The 20,702-nt window shown below is 35.9% G+C and overlaps 2 protein-coding genes and 1 long non-coding RNA gene across 4 annotated transcripts; all 3 read right to left on the bottom strand.

Annotated features, from left to right (window-relative positions):
* Positions 1–1,128: 1,128 nt before the first annotated feature.
* On the bottom strand, positions 1,129–3,282 carry LOC126634307 (F-box/kelch-repeat protein At3g06240-like). The gene is made up of 2 exons (XM_050304802.1): positions 3,147–3,282; positions 1,129–2,778 (listed from the first exon to the last, which is right to left on the bottom strand). The coding sequence occupies exon 2, from the start codon at positions 2,744–2,746 to the stop codon at positions 1,589–1,591; it is 1,158 nt and encodes a 385-aa protein (XP_050160759.1). The 5' UTR covers positions 2,747–2,778; positions 3,147–3,282; the 3' UTR covers positions 1,129–1,588.
* A 746-nt stretch (positions 3,283–4,028) lies between these two features.
* Positions 4,029–4,903, bottom strand: LOC126634308 (uncharacterized). The gene is made up of 3 exons (XR_007627278.1): positions 4,840–4,903; positions 4,149–4,622; positions 4,029–4,066 (listed from the first exon to the last, which is right to left on the bottom strand). It is a non-coding gene; the product is annotated as an uncharacterized LOC126634308 (long non-coding RNA).
* Positions 4,904–13,397: 8,494 nt separating this feature from the next.
* On the bottom strand, positions 13,398–19,264 carry LOC126634270 (F-box/kelch-repeat protein At3g06240-like). Of its 2 annotated transcripts, none has more exons than XM_050304777.1 (2): positions 19,137–19,264; positions 13,398–14,862 (listed from the first exon to the last, which is right to left on the bottom strand). In XM_050304777.1, exon 2 carries the CDS (start codon positions 14,828–14,830, stop codon positions 13,649–13,651), a length of 1,182 nt encoding a protein of 393 aa, XP_050160734.1. In that variant the 5' UTR covers positions 14,831–14,862; positions 19,137–19,264; the 3' UTR covers positions 13,398–13,648. The 2 variants fall into 2 exon arrangements, with proteins under 2 accessions (XP_050160734.1, XP_050160733.1); XM_050304776.1 differs by having other exon boundaries at positions 13,398–14,823.
* Positions 19,265–20,702: the final 1,438 nt, after the last annotated feature.

Raw genomic sequence — 20,702 nt, 5'->3', positions numbered from 1 at the left:
TCTTGTATTTTATTTTGTTCAACTGAGTGTGATTTGGTGAGGTTGTAATCTGAATCTCGTTTCCGCACTAACGAACGGGCCAAGGCACAACAAGCTCGTCTCTAAATCCCCAAAGGTGATCGACTTGGAATCACTAAAACTGCCGGAGTGTATAAGGTGCTAACAATGAATTGCATATGAATTGCATATATTACCACAAGGGTGCGAAATGGGGAATTGACTTTGAGGACAAACAATTAGATCCTATAGCCTTCGGCAGCCAAATATAATTACAAGATGTATAAAAATTTCATGAAGCTTCTCAGATAGAGCAAAATATGTTGGTAAACCAAAGAGTCAATTTCATTGTACAAAGCATGAAAATAAATTAAGCACCAAGTCGGAATTTCAAGTCATGTCACCAGCTTTGAAACTAGGCAATCGTGAGCCCGTTACATGCCACCACAAGAAACTTTGTCATAAGCAACGACTAGTTGTTCTTGAAGAAAAAATGTTGGTAAACCACAAAGTAACATTTCCTTGTACAAGGCGTGAAAAGATAGTAACAATCCTTACGTGGTGACCATACAAATATTCAGCACCAAGTTGGAACTTCAAGTCATGTCACCAGCTCTGAAACTAGGCAATCGTGAGCCCGTTACATGTTACAGTCGTTGGCTTTGTGGTCTAAGAGATTGTTTTACGCATGCTTTGACAAGTTGTTGCAGATGGACATGTGCAACAACTTTAATTTGCTCACCTTGCTGACAATTTTAGGGAACGACTCTCAAATTGTCGTAAATTCCATAATCCTCTACTATTTGTTGCCTACTAGTTTGACTCCATAGTTGTTGCTTATATCCATCAGTAACATGTATGCCGTACGCTGCGTATTGTGGATTTGTTTACATCTACAACTCCTTTCTGCTTCGTTTTCATTTCACCAGCCACACAACATTCCCATTTTTTAAGAGTACCATCCTTAGAATTTTTAAGCCAATCTAATATGGATCCCGCGGTTCGCTGTGATCTACTGCATAGGGATCACTCAAATCATTGCAAAATGTATACTGCATCGGATCAGCAATCCACTAGATTTCAGTGCAAATACCATGTTCGAGAAATAATCGTCTTCATGAAAATAAAGAGTGAATGAATAGATTTCTTACTCCTGTAAAGAAATATCCTGAAGTATAATGTTGAATCAAGGTTTGTCGTCCAAGGACCAATAACTCTTGGTTCTGCAAACAATGTTACCATATCCATAATGGCAGGAACAATTGACGCAAGAATCTTGAGGATAAAGGTCGTACCCAGTGCACAAGGCTCCCGCTTTACGCAGGGTCTGGGAGAGGTGAATGTCGGCTAGCCTTACCCCCATTTATGGAGAGGCTGCTCCCAAGTCTGGAACCCGAGACCTACCGCTCATGGACGAAGACACTTGCTATCGCACCAAGTGCGACCTCTACGCAAGAATCTTGAGGATAATTAAACAAAAAGAATACTGAATATATAAAAGAGTATTACATAATCTTACTATGTCACCATGTCAATTGAGGCAAGAAAGGAGGGAATGAAAGCCTCACAACCTGAGTTTTGGATGTTTTCACTACTTCCCAGTTGCTGGTGAAACTAAGGTCTCTACATATAGGGCAAATGCAAGCCTCAACTGCTTTTTAGGTTTAAGAACACTTCTGTATCTGTTTTCCTTTAAATCATATAATTTTAAGTCACCCTGTCTTAAGCCTATGAAAACTTTATCATCCTCTGAAACGTACACGGGATGTGAAAGGTCTTGATCTTTCAGCACAATCAGTTTGGTCCAAGATTGTTCAACTCCATATTCCATCATCACCCATATTTCTGTATTCCCAAATCTGAAATTGTCAAATGAACACAAAAGGTGAGAACTTTTATAAACCCCAAGATCTGCCCCCAGAAATATATCTCCGAGAACATTGGGTAACGACACTAGCTCCTGAAATTTTTCCTTTGCTAAATCGAAAGAGGTTATTGTTGTTGATTTCGGATCTATTGACCCATCTGCACGACGTTTAATGTTTAGCCAATGTAGGGCGCCGTTCAACAACAAACCCCGGTCGGACCCAATATGATCGATACCTTCAACAATCCTCCATGAACCCGTTTTCAGTGTAAAGACAAAAACTTCATTGGTTCGATCTGCACTTAGACAGTTGCAAATGACTTTGTAATCATCAGTCGCAGAATCATAACCAAATCCATAAAATGCCGGAAGAAAAGCTTCTGGACTGGGTTTTGGTATCTTCTTGGAATTGCCAGTACAAGGATTCCACAACAAAGTGTAATGGCAATTTAGAAAAAGACAAACCAGGCCATTGCTAGAACCCATGATCCACACATTTCTGTTGTCACGCTGCGTTAATGGTAATTTGTGCCTTCTGCAGCGTGGAACAACTACACGACTAATATTTTCGTGCTTGTTCTTCGTTAAAAATGACAGTAATGATTCGTAGTCTATGGACTTTATCAGAAAATGCCACCTGTTTGTAAACATTAGCAGCCTCAAGTTGGTGCTGTGTCTAACTGCTTGGCTGCACTGTTTTCTAACAAAATTAGGGTCGGAGATTAAGCTACACCATGACTTGCATACACGCCGACATCGTAGCAAGGATTTCCCTGGAACCCATGACAGTATCTCAAGGATGATGTCATTGTTGAAAATACAGGCGCCATCATCAGAGGGCACCAGTTGCGTCTCTCGTTCCAGGAGGACGCCGTCTGCCATGTTAATTAGATTATCAAATCCATCTCATCTAACTGCAAAAAGATCCATAAAAATGTCAGAACAAAAATTGAAAGAAAAGTAGAAAAAACCTAAGGCTTTTACGTATGTAGGATTTATAAAATGAGAGGAGCTGGCCAAGTTCGACGTGCCACAAGAGCTAGGAATTCGATCCTATACTACCATTTAAAAAATCTCATAAAAATTTTGCCATGATATTGGGACGAGGAAGGAATAATCAACAAATAATCATCTGAATCATAGAGTTCTAGCCACGCCAAAAAAATCAGAATCATCCAAATAAAAAACCCTAAAATAGTTGTAAAGCTGACGAAATAATCTGGAAATATGTAGAAAAAAAAAGAATAAAATTAGCAAAATATGTGTTAAAGAAAATCCATACCTGTGATTATCAGAGGGACAGGTGAAGGGAAGAAGATGAAGAGACAAGAGCTTTGTGCGTTGTGCAGGGAGGGGAAGATTTTAAGTGAAAATGATTCTGCGTTTGATGCGTTATTTCGGAATGGGTGGCCATTTTAGAAGAGGTGTATTTAATTGGGATTTTGAAGGATTTTAATTATTTAATAAAAATAGAGGGAACAAAGAAATTGTGGTGCTCCATGGTATGCGGGTTACCCTGGGAGTGTCTATTTCACATCTATATTTTGCGGATGATCCGGTTATTTTTTGTCAAGCAACAGTACATGAGATTTGGGGAGTTCTAGAGGTGTTTGATTGTTATGCGGATGGTTCCGGACAACTTGGAGAAAAGTTCTTTATTCTTTAGGGCAAATTGTAATACATGGCAAAGGAAGAAAATTGGGCGGTGTACCAATATTCAAGATCACTACTACAAAATTATCTATAACTGGCGGTTCAAAAACCGACAAAAAATGGATGCAGTGACAGATATAATAAGCGACAGAATTGCCAGCGTCAGAAAATGAATTATCCGACAAAAAATATTCTAAAACCGACAGAAATTGTGTTGGATATAACCGACAGAGAATAAATTAATAATGAATAAATAATAGCATTTTCTGTCGGATAAAACCGACAGAAAATATTAAAAACCGACAATAAATATATTAATAATAAATAAGACCATTATCTATCGGTTAAAACCGACAGAAAATAGATTAATAATAATAAAAATATATAAAAAGGACATGACAGCATTATCCCTTCTCTTCTCGTTGAACGTGAAAGTGACTACTCCTTGTCTGTCCTAATTTTTAATTTTGTACTCCCTGGAGCGGTTCTAACTTCTACATACGTATACCAACTACTATGATTCCAATTCTTCTATGGTAAACTCGGACCCTACTCATCAATCATGCAAAAGATTTGTCATGACAAGAAAATGCATCCATGCCTAAGAATTGTTGTAAACTATAAACTTTACCGGTTCAGGTGTGGGGATGCTTGCATTGGATCACCCATATTAGCCCATGCAATTGCACCACATTTTATCACCATTTCTGGTTAACGAAGGCTTCCATAGAACAAGATCAGCCAGCTTCCCCGCCTGCATAACATGCAAAGCCCATGAGAAGAATGAGAATTCTGCTATTTTAATGGCAATAACAGTGTTTGTTGAGCCCACGATACGCAAAATAATTCAATGGTAAACTCTGATCTAGTTTTCAACATCATCGTCATCGCCATGGGGACTCTGTTTTACATGTGTTGCAGATCTTTAACATTTTCTTCTTCGTATTCTTCTTCTGGTGGTGGTGCTGCTGGTGCTGCTCTTGTTGGTGCTGCTCCTGCTGTTGATGATGATGCCCCAACTCTTCAAGAAAAGTATGATGTGTTTATTAGTTTCAGAGGTGAAGACACCTGCCCTACTTTTACCAGCCATCTTCATGCTGCTTTACTGAGCAAGAAAATTGATACATACATAGATTACACACTTGAGAGTCTGAAAAGAAGAGGAACGAAGAAAAGCACCTATGATTAATATCACTGAAAGCGTGTGCATTCTTTCGTAAATCCATGATTAGCCAAAAACTTTACAATCCATGATAAGCCAAAAACTTTGAAAGAATAAAAGCTTAAGAAGGTGAAGTGAGTGACGAAAAACAATTACTTACCGTTCTGGATTCTTTGCCAGCCACAGTTTTTTTTTCTTATTGGAAGAACTTATTAAGTCTGCTGTAACTTGAGGCATATGAGGAGAAGAGAATAGGGGAAGGAAGAAGCATCGGCGCAAGGAAGATGGAGGGGTTTTAAAAATTTAGGTTATTTTAATTACTGTCGGTTAACCAACAGAAACATTTTTTAAAAAATAAAAACCAACAGACAAATTTCATTACTGTCGGTTATAACCATGGATTAAAATATCGATAATATCGGCGATATTTCGCCGATATTATCGTTTTGGTAAGGGTCCGATATTTTTACACCTATCCACTTGATTATCGTCAATATATCGAGATAATATCGATAATATCGCGATAATATCGATATTACCGATATTATCTCGATATATTAGGCTGGGAGCCGGAGACTCCTCGGAGGCGCCACCCTGAGCGCAGATCCGAAGGCCAGAGCGGTGACGGCGGTGGCGACGAGGGTGGATACGAACGAGGGGGAGATGGATGCGGCGGGGGAGGTTGGGAAGGGAGCCGGAGACTCCTCGGAGGCGCCACCCTGAGCGCAGATCCAAAGGCCAGAGCAGTGACGGCGGTGGCGATGAGGGTGGATACGAACGAGGGGGAGATGGATGCGGCGGGGGAGGTTGGGATGGGAGCCGGAGACTCCTGGGAGGCGCCGATGGCGGAGAGGACGAAGATGAGGGAAGAGAGAGAGAGAGAGAGAGAGTAAATTCAATTTTGGGTTTCTGAAAGTGAAGGGCGAAGAAGAACGAAGATGAGGGAAGAGAGAGAGAGAGAGAGAGAGAGAGAGAGAGTAAATTAAAGGTCAAAAGTTAGTGATGGGGGGGTAAGGTGGACAGCTATTTACATCAGATGGGTTATTATAAAAACCACCCACTTGCATGGGCGTGGGATTTTTATATTTTAAAAGTTTGGGAGGTGTATTATATTATTATATGTATATAAATGTTATATAAATTATAAATTATTAGATTTTTTTTTCTTAGGCAAACATATTAGATATATACATAAAACATTCACATATGTATGTTCTTTTATAAGAAATAACATATTATTCAATAATTATTTACATCTGATATAGTAAATTTAATTAATTCATATAATATATAAGAAATTTACCTAAATCTGCCTAGACCGCCTAGGCGCCCGCCTAGATCCCACCTAGCCACCTAGGCGCTAGGCGCCAGCCCACCGCCCGACTAGTGCTTAGTGTTTTTTAGAACCTTGGTATTTATAGCTGGGGTTTTTTGTGGGTAGTGGCGGGCAGGTCGGGCAGCTGCCCGTTAGAAACAGGCTGGCCAATTGTTATTGGTTCGGCTCAACAGCTCACATTGCTTAATCGCTTGCTTAAATGAGTGTAAAATATTGTACTAATTCATTATATATAAATGATTATGGTGTGTTTAAACTTCTTTCATTAATTACTACATATTTTCTACACTCACAATGTTTGCCAGCTCGCTATATAATCAACTTAAATAAGTTAAATCCATCATGCAATGCATTTCCTTCCAATTTTTTGTGATAAATTAATAGATAATTGACTAAATAAACATCCTGCAAAGTTTCAATAAAAATTTCCAAGTTTTTCTTACAATTTCCGTGGTTTCCATGTAATTTTTATCGATATCGATATTATCCCGATATTTCCATCGATATTTCCGTGTTTTCGAACTACCGATATTTCCGATATTACCGATATTTTCTTCCTTGGTTATAACCGACAGAAACAAAATGGCAGCAAAATTCCCTTTGAAAATTTTAAAATTTCCCTCAAAATTTTAAATTCCCCCCAAAATTTTGTTACGATTTAAAAAAATAAAAAAATAATTGTTTGGTTTAATAAATATATAAATACTATGTATTTAAAAAGAATATGTTTTTAAAATTTAAATAAATAATTGTTTGGTTTAATAGAGAATAATGCATGTAAAATATGCGATAAAGAAACAAAAAAAGAATTGTACAATGAAAATGTCATCACACAAAATAAATATTGTCTAATCAATACTTGAAAAACATAAATAAATATTGTCTAATGAATAAATTTGATATTCAATTTAAAATATTTACACTTATACTTAATGGAAGTATAAAATTAACTCTAAGTGTTTGTTTAATCTACCATTTTGATGCGATATGCATTCTACAAAGTGTTTTTCAACGATCAAACCGTCAAACTTGTTTGTACACACTCTGAGATCGCAATACGTAAAAAATCACCAAAAACAAACATTAAGAGATTAGGGAACGGAATAAAAGTTTTCAACACTTATAAACGAAAAATCACAATTTAACGGTTACTTTAGCTCCGATTTTGATGATTTTTTACAGCTACACTCCTCAACCCTATAAGAATGCATTGAACGAATTCGATCTTCAATTTAAAATATTTACACTAGTGGATAAATCTTATTTTATACTTAATGGAAGTATGACATTAACTCTAAGTGTTTGTTTAATCTACCGTTTTGATGCGATACGCATTCTACGAAGCGTTTTTCAACGATTGAACCGTCAAACTTATTTGTACACACTCCGAGATTGCATATGTAAAAAATTGTAAAAAACAAACATTCACAGATTACGTAACGGAACAAAGGTTTTCGATGGTTATAAATGAAAAATCATAATTTAACAGTTATTTTAGCTCCGATTTTAATGATTTTTTACAGCAACACTCCTCGACCCTATAAGAATGTAATGAATGAATTTGATCTTCAATTTAAAATATTTACACTAGTGGATACCACAAAATCTTATTTTATACTTAATGGAAGTATAACATTATACTTAATGGAAGTATAACATTAACTCTTAAGTGTTTATTTAATCTACCATTTTGATGCGATACGCATTCTACGAAGCGTTTTTCAACGATCCAACCGTCAAACTTGTTTGTACACACTCCGAGATCGCATACGTAAAAAATCACAAAAAACAAATATTAAGAGATTAGGTAACGGAACAAAAGTTTTCAACGGTTATAAACGAAAAATCACAATTTAGCGATTACTTTAGCTCCGATTTTGATGATTTTTTACAGCTACACTCATCGACCCTATAAGAATGCATTGAACGAATTCGATCTTCAATTTAAAATATTTACACTAGTGGATAAATCTTATTTTATACTTAATGGAAGTATGACATTAACTCTAAGTGTTTGTTTAATCGACCGTTTTGATGCGATACGCATTCTACGAAGCGTTTTTCAACGATCGAACCGTCAAACTTATTTGTACACACTCTGAGATTGCATACATAAAAAATCGTAAAAAACAAACATTCACAGATTACGTAACGGAACAAAGGTTTTCGACGATTATAAACGAAAAATCATAATTTAACGGTTATTTAGCTTTGATTTTAATGATTTTTTACAGCTACACTCCTCGACCTTATAAGAATGTAATGAATGAATTTGATCTTCAATTTAAAATATTTACACTAGTGGATACCACAAAATCTTATTTTATACTTAATGGAAGTATAACATTAACTCTTAAGTGTTTATTTAATCTACCATTTTGATGCGATACACATTCTACGAAACTTTTTTCAATGATCTAACCGTCAAACTTGTTTGTACACACTACGAGATCACATACGTAAAAAATCACAAAAACAAACGTTTAGAAATTAGGTAACAAAACAAAAGTTTTCGACGGTTATAAACGAAAAATCACAATTTAACTGTTATTTTAGCTCCGATTTTGATGATTTTTTACAGCTACATTCCTCGACCCTATAAGAATGCATTGAACGAATTCGATCTTCAATTTAAAATATTTACACTAGTGGATAAATCTTATTTTATACTTAATGGAAGTATAACATTAACTCTAAGTGTTTGTTTAATCTACCGTTTTGATGCAATACGCATTCTACGAAGCGTTTTTCAACGATTGAACCGTCAAACTTATTTGTACACACTCCGAGATTGCATACGTAAAAAATCGTAAAAAACAAACATTCACAGATTACGTCACGGAACGAAAGTTTTCGACGGTTATAAACGAAAAATCACAATTTAACGGTTATTTTAGCTCCGATTTAAATGATTTTTTTACAGCTACACTCCTCGACCCTATAAGAATGTAATGAATGAATTTAATCTTCAATTTAAAATATTTACACTAGTGGATACCACAAAATCTTATTTTATACTTAATGGAAGTATAATATTAACTCTTAAGTGTTTATTTAATCTACCATTTTGACGCAATACACATTCTACAAAACTTTTTTCAATGATCTAACCTTCAAACTTGTTTGTACACACTCCGAGATCACATACGTAAAAAAATTCACAAAAAACAAACATTCAGAGATTAGGTAACAAAACAAAAGTTTTCGACGGTAATAAACAAAAAATCACAATTTAACGGTTATTTTAGCTCCGATTTTGATGATTTTTTGCAGCTACACTCCTCAATCCTATAGGAATGCAATGAATGAATTCGATCTTCAATTTAAAATATTTACACTAGTGGATAAATCTTATTTTATACTTAATGGAAGTATAACATTAACTCTTAAGTGTTTGTTAAATCTATCAATTTGATAGGATATGCATTCTACGAAACTAGTTTCAACAATCCAACCATCAAATATGTTTGTATATACTATGAGATAGCATGTGTAAAAAATCGCAAAAAATATAATATTTAAAACATGTGTTTATTTATTTTTAATCAATATAACTTTTTAAAATAATAAAATCAGACATGATAAAGTACACCAGATGTTCATGTGTGTTTATGTGCCAGACAATGTGCATTGTGACGCATTGGAAAAAATTGTTTAAATTTCTTTGTATCTTGTTGCTTGCCTGTGAGGGAGCATAATCCTTATTACAAAAATGATAGAGCTTTAGATTGTAGTCTGTTGTTATTATTCTCTCAGCAAATTTATGGCTTGTGGGAATTGGGTTCATTAGACTTTAGGTTCATGAGTGAATTTTTTTTTAAAAAAATATGTGTTTATTTATTTATTTTTAATCAATATAACATTTTAAAATAATAAAAATTTCATTTATGTCGGTTATAACCGCCATAATACTAAAATAATAACCGCCATAAAGTAAAATAATAAAATAGTCAATTTATGTCGGTTATAACCGCCACCATTAACTTAAAAACCGCCAGAATATGTAAAAAATATTAAAATAAAAAATACCGTCAGTAAATATCCGCCAGTATTTTCTTGATAACCGCCAATAAATATCCGTCAGGAATTTATGTCGGATATAACCGACATGATTTTTCTAATATCCGCTAGTAATTAAATGATGTGTCAGATATAATTTATCCGACAGGATTTTCTAATAACCGCCACCATCATCCGCCACCTAAAGCTAATATTGTAGTAGTGGATAGGGAAGGGTTTGTGAAGTACTTGAGATTGTTGGCGGATTTTGGGCATTCCAAGTGTGCGGTGTTCGAAGAAGTGCAGATCAGGATATGGATGCACGGTTTAATGGGTGGGCGGAGCAATATTTATCACAAACGGGTAAGAAGGTGTTAATCAAGGCGGTTACGATGGCTATGCCAAATTATGCAATGTCATGTTTCAAGCTTCTGGTGAGTACGTGCAAAGAGATGGAGCAGGAAATTACGAGATTCTGGTGGAGGGGTAATAAAAAGAATTCCGAAATGCATTGGATCGTGTGGGAAAATTTGAAAAAGAGAAAGGAGGGGGCTGATTGGAGTTAAGGGACTTCCAATGCTTCAACCTTGCGTTTTTGGCCAAAATTGGGTGGTGACGGGTGATGGCTCCAAATTCGTTGTTGGCTCAGGTACTTAAAGATAAATACTTCCCGAATACTACTTTTTTGGATGCAAAGTTGGGGTGTAAATTGTCATGGGGTTGGAAAGGTATCTTTCAGAGAAAAAAAAATTATTGAAAGAGGGTTACGTTAGAGGGTGGGTGAGGGAAAGAATATTAGAGTCACGGGTGATCTGTGACTTCCTATACCCAATACTTTCAAACTTCAAACTCAAAATGCTTTGAGGCCGGAATGGTGAGCGATTTAATTGATTTTGATTTGGGTAGGTGGAATGTGGAGTTGGTACATGAGTTTTTTGATGAGAATGAATCAAAGTTAATTATGGGATTACCATTTAGTTTGATGGGTTGTAAGGATAGGATTATTTGGCATCATACGAAACATAGAGGGTATATGGTTCAGACAGGGTATAAGGTTGAGATGGAGCTGCAAGTGAATGGGGAGTTTGGAAGAAGGGGTACGGGCATGAGTAGTGGGAAGGCTGAAGGAGACTGGATGTGGAAGGGAATTTGGGGACTTCATGTTTTGAATAAGTTTAAAAAATTTATGTGGAGATGTTGCAATGGTTCGCTAGCAGTAAGAAGAAATTTACTTTGGAGACACATGAATGTGGATAGCAGGTGTGCTGTTTGTGGTGCCGAGGAGGAAACGGAGGAACATCTTTTCTTCCAGTGTGAATTCAATAAAGTTTTTTTGGTTTTGTTGCCCTTTACAAATTTGATTCGTCGTCTCTGGTGTGTGAAGAATTTAGAGGATGTTGGGAGGCTCTGCAATTACGTATCAAAGAGATGGCAATGCATGACGAGACTCTTCAGGATATGGTCTATGGGCTTTGGAGAATTTGGAAATGCAGAAATGACATGGTGTTTAATGGGAAAGCATGGAATCTGATGGAGGCAATTGAGGTCTGGAGGAGGCAATGTGGGTGAGCATAGGGTAATTGAGAAGATGTGCGGGATTCCTTGGTTAAGTCGTACAAGAATGAGGTGCGGGAGGAAGGTGGGGCGATTGAAGTGTGGAGGAACCCGAGATTCGGTACTTTGAAAATAAATTGTGATGGATCGTGGAACTCGAAAACGGGGCTGGGAGGTTATATGTGGGTAATTCAGGATTTTGTAGGGTGTTTGCGAAGAGTAAGAAGGGTGGGGAAGAGGCCTTTTAATTCGGCAATCTTGGCAGAAGTCGCGCGGCGCTTGTGTTATGCAAAAAATGAAGGATTCTTGAAGTTGGAGATTGAATAAGATGCCCAGGTGCTGATGCAAATGATTAACAATGAGATTGAAATGGATGCTGATTTGGAATGTCTTTTGTTTGATATTGATTCTTTGGTGAAGCATGTTGGTGATGTCAAGTTCGAGTTTGTGTCACAGGATAGCAACCTGGTTTCTCACATGGTTGCTTCGTTACTGCCAAACATGGTGGTTCGTTTATTTGGGACGAGATTGGCCTTGAGTTTTTATTTAACATTCATAAATAAAGTCTATCTTTTGACAACAACAAAAATCTAGGTTAGGATTTTAAATGATTTTCTAAATTTATGGTGTTTTCAATCAAGATTTTTATGATAGTTTATTAAAATGGGGAGCATTTTTTTTCACCACCATAAACTATGGTGTATACTCATCATACACCTAATCAATTGACACGTGTCATTTCACTTAATCTTGGTTAATTTTTTTTCAAAATTGAAAAACTAACATTTAATGTGAAAGTTAACTAGAGTTAAGTGAAATGACATGTGTCAATTGATTAAATGTATGGTGAGCATACACCATAGCTTATGGTGGTGAGCAAAAATGCTCCCATTAAAATGGTTAGAAATCTCGGTGTATTCAATTAAGAATTGATTTTAAAGAATTTTAAAAAGTTGAGGTATTTGAGTGAATTAAAGATATTTTATAGGGGTAATGCTATGGAGACAAAATTTGCAAACTAAGTGATGTATCACAAATAGGAATGAGCACGTTTATCAACGCTTAAGTAATAAACTAATCATCAATTTTCATGTCATTTAGTTTCCAAAATTTAGTTTACAAATTTAGTTTCCCTAGCATTACCCATTTTATAGTGTATTTTAAGCATTCACAAATCTCACTTCCCCCTGAGATTTCGAGAGAATTGAATCAAAACCTTACATGGAATCTCTATAAATCAATTAAACTTCATCAAAAGTCTTACATGTAATCTCTATAAATCCTTTAAAATCTATTAAAATTCCAACTCAATACACCCAGGTAGATATTTTTTTGGTTGTTGTATTAACACCCTAAGTTGAAAACACCCCATATTTTGTTTTTCTTTTAAAATTTATCCTAATACACTCTAGATACTTTCCCGTAATAGTCTCATCCCACACTCTTTTCATGCACCCCACGTTTTATTTTATTTTTATTCTTTACTTTTGTGTGAAAACACGGGGAAATTGACTTTCTGGACAAAGAATTAGATCCTATAACCTTCAGCAGCCAAATATATTTACAAAGATGTAAAAAAAACCTTCAAGTCATGTCAACAGCTCTAAAACTAGACAAACGTGAGCCCGTTAAATGTTACAGACGTCGTTGCCAGGGTCGTTAGCTTTGTTGTCTAGGGGGATAGTTTTATGCAAAAACTTTGACAAGTTGTTGCAGATAGACATGTGCAACAACTTTTGCTCTCAATGTGGATTATTTTAGGGAACGACTCTCAAATTGTTGTACATTCCATAATCATCGACTTCTTTTCGTTGCCTAGCTATCAGTTTAAACGAGGACTCCATAGTTGTTGCTTATCCATCAGTAACATGTATGTCGTACGTTGCCCATTGTGGATTTGCTTGCATCATCTACAACTTCTTTCTGCTTCGTTTTCATTTCTCAAAAAGAATACTGAATATATGAACGAGTATTACATAATCTTACCATGTCAATATGATGTTTCGAATGAAAATAAAGTTACATTAATCCTAAGAAAGGAGCGAACGAAAGCCTCGCAACCTGAGTTTGGATGTTTTCACTACTTCCCAGTTACCGGTGAAATTAAAGTCTCTACATACATAGCTAAGTCAAGCGACAGAGACTCTTTAGGTTTAAGAGCACTTCTATATCTGTTTTCCTTTATATCATATAGTTTTAATCCACCCTGTGTTGACTGTATGAAAATTTTATCATCCTGTGAAACGTACACTGTATGTGACAGGTTTTGATCTTCCAGCAAAATCAGTTTGGTCCAAGATTCCTCAACTCCATATTCCATCATCACCCATATTTCCGTATTCCAAAGGCTGAAATTGGTAAGTAAACACAAAAGGTTAGAACATTTATAATCCCCAACATCATACCCCATTGATTGATCTTCGAGAACATTGGGTAACGGCACTAGCTCCTGAAATTTTTCCTTTGCTAGATCGAAAGAGGTGATTACTGATTTCGCACCTACTCGCCCAATTACTGATTTCGCACGTATTCGCCCATCTTCACCATGTTGATAGTCTATCCAATGTAGGGCACCATTGAACAACAAACCTCGCCTCCTCAGTTCACGATCATTGAGACCTTCAAGAATCCTCCATGAACCCATTTTCAGCGTATAGAGAAAAACTTCGTAGGTTCCATGTTCAGTTAGACATTGGCAAATGACTTTGTAATCATCAGTCGCAGAATCATAACCGAATCCATAAAATGAAGGTAGGAAAACTTCAGCTGGAGCAGGTTTTGGTATCTCGTTGGAATTTCCAGTACAAGGGTTCCACAAGAAAACGTTCTCACAGTTTATATAAAGACAGATCAGGCCATTGCTAGAACCCATAATCTGCACGAATCTTCTTTCAGGCTGCATTATTGGTAATTTGTGCTTTCTGCAGCGTGGAACAACTATACGACTAATATTTTCGTGCCTGTTCTTCGCTAATAGTGACAATAATGATTCGTAGTCAATGGACTTGAGATGCCTCCAGCTTGTAAACATTAGCAGCCTCCAGTTGGTGTTGTGTCTAACTGCTTGGCAGAGCTGTTTTCTAACAAAGTTAGGGTCGGAGATTAGGGTACACCATGACTTGCATACCCGCCGAAATCGTAGTAAAGACTTCCCTGGAACCCATGACAGTATCTCAAGGATGATGTCATCGTTGAAAATACAGGCGCCATCATCGGAGGGGACCAGTTGCGTCTCTCGTTCCAGGAGGCCGCTGTCTGCCATGTTAGTAAGATTATCAAATCTATCTCATCTGACTGCAAAAAGATCCATAAAAATTGGAAGAAAAGTAACCAAAAAAAAAACCCTAAAGCTTTTACGTATGTAGGGTTTGTTGAAGCAATATTAGAAAATATGAAAATAACAATATAATTCCAATGATAATAATCATAAAGAAATTCCTAACATCAATTATATATGAGATTAATATAAACAACTAAAGATAAAGTTAGAAAAACTAACAAACTTAGAGATTGAGGCTTGCATAAATGCAATGTCCTAAAGACAGAATTTCGCCCATACTCTTGTGCTTGTAGTTCAGTAGGCGTCCATCTCCCAGGATTCAACAATCTATAATCCGAAGTCAAAGCACTTCAATCTTCGGATTCTGATGAACTTTATATATTCCATACTATACTCTCAAGACACGACTCAGAATTTGACTAAGAATGAGAGAAACAAAGTGGGGAAACCCTATTTCTCAAGAGTAAAAATTAACTCTAATTTCTCTATATATTAATGATAATGGTTTCATGAGTTTATATAGAACCCAAGTACTTCTTGTTAAGGAGATGTAACTTTTCATCTACAAGTATACATCACTTATCAAGAGAATACACCTAAACAACATAACCTTTATAAGAAATTGGTTAACACTATTTTTCATTCAATTATTAAAATTATATATTACAATATTTTATACTATAATATATAATTTCCAACAATCCCCCGCATGAATGACAAATCAAGAAGAATTTGAGAGTATAGGTGGACAAGAGATGCATCGGGAGATGTGTCTTTTGGATTTGAACCTACCATAGTGAATACTTATCGGATTTACTTGGTGACGCAATGAATATAAAATCTTGAACTGTTCACCGCAATATTAAACCGAGACAATAAGCAACACACATCACTAATCCTAATATATTCTGGTTCATACGGTTGTGTTCATTTTGGTCCTGAACAAATCCCGGATTTATGAGAGCTTTAGAGAATTTAGCCATCTCATTCTTATAGAAGCGACCCACTTCTACTCTCACATAGGAGACCACTGATTAAGAATAGTCTGCTTTATTCCTCTTATTTATAAGATATCACTGTCATTAAGTATAAATATACAACCTAAAACGTCTACAGACAACACACTTCTTCCATCGTAGGAATGAGGTATATAGTGTGTTAACTTATTTGAATCATACCCAACCAATTTGCCTATTGAACTTAGACCATGGGATCTCCAATCAACTAAGTTAGGATTCCGCTCGGCTGGTTCATTAGTTATGTTAGCTTTAGCCTCATTCCCCTCGATGATCAACTTACTCTCTAGTCTAACCTTTCCACTGCTAGGTTGACTATTTTTAATGGTGTGCACAATCCATCTTATGAAATTATATTTCATACGAGAATAGTTGTTTTACAATGTCAAGTCCTCAAAACATAGGTTAAGACTTTTCAACAATTTGCTAACACTAGGAAATAGATTTCCCCCACATTTAAGGTATTTGTAAGAAGGTCTCTAACCTTGTCATACCTTAAACAATAACTCATGACAAGAGATGATATTTTGATTATCTCACTCAATTAGCAAATTACATTTTCCATTCTTCTTATGCAAATCTCATATCTCAAAGATACGTGCAGCTACTCAAATAACGAAGCCAAAATGATGCTATTCAAAAGGGCACCGTCACAACTATCAAAGGTTACCGTCTAAGAAAGAACTATCATCTCCATAACCAGTAACTGAATTGTTACAGTTTGAATGAACCAAATCCATGACCCTACGATGGAAACGATCGTGCCTTTCCATGAGAAGCACTTCTTAGCTTTTATTTCAAAATTGTCAAGGATCTAGAACCCCTAGAGGAATATTATCTTCTTTTGATTATAGGCCTCAACCTATACAATGTAATTTGTGAATCGTACATGCAACCCTTAAAATTGCAAAATATTCCCCACACTTTTAGTGTCTTTTAATTTGATTCAACATAAGTCTTGGACCTTGACCCCATAATTAAATAAGCGTCTTTCGGCGTTGACAGATAACTCATCTAAAATGAGTTTAGTTTATTATTTTATTTTCGTTGCTTCTCAAAGCCAAATTTATCCACTTTCTGGGTTCTTATCATGACTGACCATGACTAAAGACTAAACCTAATTTTGATTAAATTTCCTTCATATGTATTCCATTCTATCCATGAATAAATATAAATAATCTGCACTCACTTATATTCTATGATACCATGGAAGTTGGGTTCATATCTTCTACTGGAGTTTTCCAAACTGTTTCAATACAGATTTAGAACAACCCCATTTTATTTGGGTACTCATTCTTCATCGAGAGCTTTCACTGACATCTTTATGAATATAAGGGTTTTCTCAACAAAACCTGATTAATCATCCTCGTGCCCAATCAAATATTGATTTCCTTTGTCCCAAGAAAGAAACATTGCATCAGTCCACGAACTGGTACACATTATTGCCCTTTTAGATTTGCAAATAATGCAAATCTTTGAATCAAGCCATTTCATTTAGCCTTAACTGTCACCTCCTTTCTAATAGAAAAGTCAATGCCAAACATACTTGCCAAATATTCATGAATGATGCAATTGAATCATGAGAATCGCATATGTGAAACAAAAGATTCATGATTGCAGTGTAACATATATTATCAATATATCCATGTTTTCTCTGAAAATATCTCAAAACCAATCATGATAATCAAAGAAAATTTAGAATAGCCATATCTAATTTCAGCCCCCAACCACGAACCACACTAAACTGATTGGTTAAAGTACCGAATATCTTTTCATGGAGATATCCAGGTCACTTATCAGTAACTCATGAAATAATTTAATTTTGTTCTTTGAAAGAAACACTCTGGGCATCAGCCCATATGACAATTCAAATTTTAACATGGTGGTAAATGGCGGTAAATGGCCAGAGACATCAATACCCTCTCACTGTCAAATGTAGAAATATCTATTTATTAATTTTCTTTTAGTCTCATATGAATGGCAGATTCATTTTAGTGAGAATAACCAGGCCAAGAAGGCATATATGTTGTAACATACATATGCAAACAATGAAAGCACACATATAATTGCCAGATGAAAACCGAAAAACATCAGTATATACACAATGCAATTACCACTAGTGTGGCAACTTACAGATATTATTGTATATATCAAGAATTCAAGCACATCAAATAAACTAATATACATCAATATGCTCATAAAATCCAGCCCCACAAATTTTCCAAAGCAACATCAGAGTTTCTTCTACTTAGCGTTTAGGGCTATGTTCAATGTTATTGATTTTAACTTCTTCTATTACGTACTCAGACTCATACTCTCTAATATTGCAAGAGAAAAAATTTATGTCTTTAGATTGTTGGAGCAATTTTAGAAAATATGAAAATAACAATATAATTCCAATGATAATAATCATAAAGAAATTCCTAACATCAATTATATATGAGATTAATATAAACAACTAGAGATAAAATTAGAAAAACTAACAAACTTGGAGATTGAGGCTTGCATAAATGCAATGTCCTAAAGACATAATTTTGCCCCTACTCTTGTGCTTGTAGTTCAGTAGGCGTCCATTTCCCAGGATTCAACAATCTATAGTCCGAAGTCAAAGCACTTCAATCTTCGGACTCTGGCGAACTTTATATATTCCGTACTTTCAAGACAAGACTCAGAATTTGACTAAGAACGAGAGAAACAAAGTGGGGAAACCCTATTTCTCAAGAGTAAAAATTAACTCTAATTTCTCTATATATTAATGATAATGGTTTCGTGAGTTTATATAGAACCCAAGTACTTCTGGTTAAGAAGACGTAACTTTTCATCTATAAGTATACATCACTTATCAAGAGAATACACCTAAACAACATAACCTTTCTAAGAAATTGGTTAACACTATTTTTCATTTAATTATTAAAATTATATATTACAATATTTTATACTATAATATATAATTTCCAACAGGTTTATAAAACGAAAGGAGGTACTGGTCAGTCTGCTGGCCAAGTTCAACATGCCGCAAGAGCTAGGAATTCATATACTACCATTTAAAAAACTCCTAAGAATTTTGCTATGATATTGGGACGAGGAAAGAATAATCAGACAAATAATCATCCGAATGATAGAGTTCTAGCGACGCCAAAAAAAAAAAATCAGAATCATCCCAATATAAAACCCTAAAATATATGGGTGTAAAGTTGACGAAACAATCTTGAAAGAAGTAGAAAAAAAAGAATCAAATTAGCAAACTATGTGTTAAGAAAAAAAATCCATACCTGTGATTATCATTGGGACAGGTGAAGGGAAGAAGATGAAGAGACAAGAGGTTTGTGCGTTGTGCAGGGAGGAACAGGGAGGGGAAGATTGCAAGCGAAAATGATTCTGCGTTTGTTGTGTTATTTCGAAATGGGTGGCTATTTTGAGTCGAATTGGATTATTTTAAGTTAGGTATTCTTAAGCAAATTATGGTTCCACATTCTTAGACAACACGTGAACCACGATATCCACCGTCGTTGCTATAGCCGTTATCTCCACATTGGACGAGCATGCTTAATACGCGGTGCTCCTAGTTTTAGTCGATTCCCTACCATTTACGTTGTACCATATATTGGGCCTCAATTGGGCCTCAACTACACTATGTACCGTATATTGATCTTCCACAACTGGGCTTTATAAAAAATATTTGGGGGAGTTAACCCATTATTTATATATTGAGGAACGAACCCTTATTTTATAAAAGGGACTCCCTCACCATCATTAGAGAGTATCGCCGCCTGCTGAGTAACCGCCTCACCGCAAGCATCAACTCTTAGCTCATCACTTATGTATTGAGGAGCGAGCCTTTATTCTATAAAAGGGGCTCCCTCACCTTCAACGCCACAAGCCGAGCCAACCAAAGCAACATAAGCCACAAGCAAAGCAGCCTCGCAACATGTGCTACTTCTAGTTGAGCATCATTTTAGATTGGGCACCGCCTCATATCGAGTATAAGTTCTAAACGACATCTAGTTACTTCGGCCCACACATGGACTGAATTGCAAGTCTCCAACCAAAAGACTCTCTTAACTGAAGACTTGGGGGACTACTATTTGTACCATACTTAGGGCCTCTGTATTTAGATCTCGTATAAATACTCGGGGGACTCAAATATAATTATATAATAAATGAAGGGGCAAATATGTAAAAAGGGGAGGAGCCCTTAGTCTATAAAAGGGCCTCCTCACCCTCACAATCCTCAAGCTCTGAGATTCAGAGCAAAGCCTCACTCTCATATTCCAAGCTCTCACAATCCTCTCACAAACAGAGAAATACAATATCAGTGTGGACGTAGCTTAAACATTGGGGTGAACCACGATACATTTTGTGTTATTTATTTTCTTGCATTAACATATCCATTGAGACGAATTTGCAACAACATTCTCAATGATAATAAACGATGCTGCTTCATTCGCTTCCTTGTCCACTATGTTTCCAATCCATCACCTCGAACATCTATCTATGACTATGGTAGCTTAGCATTCATCACTCTCAAGTGCTCATACAAGCAGGGGCAGATGAAAATAGGACCAAGGTGGTCTCAGGACCACCCGAGTCACCAATCCGAGAAGTCAGAGTCGGCAAATTGAACATGACTGCATGAAAACATGTAATTCAGAGGCAAAACCAATAAAAGGAAGGGCTTATATAGCCATTGGTTTCAACAATCAGATCTAGACAACATGAAAGTTACAACTTATTCTAGGTGCAACCGGCATTTGCCTCTAAACGTACAAACTGGATTCTGATAATTTTGAAATATGATTCGAGACCTATTCCTAAACCAGTTTTCAGGAAACAGTTCG

The sequence above is a fragment of the Malus sylvestris genome, chromosome 9, assembly GCF_916048215.2.
Source record: "Malus sylvestris chromosome 9, drMalSylv7.2, whole genome shotgun sequence".
Classification (NCBI taxonomy): Eukaryota; Viridiplantae; Streptophyta; class Magnoliopsida; order Rosales; family Rosaceae; genus Malus; species Malus sylvestris.
This window is presented reverse-complemented; position numbering and strand designations above follow the sequence as displayed.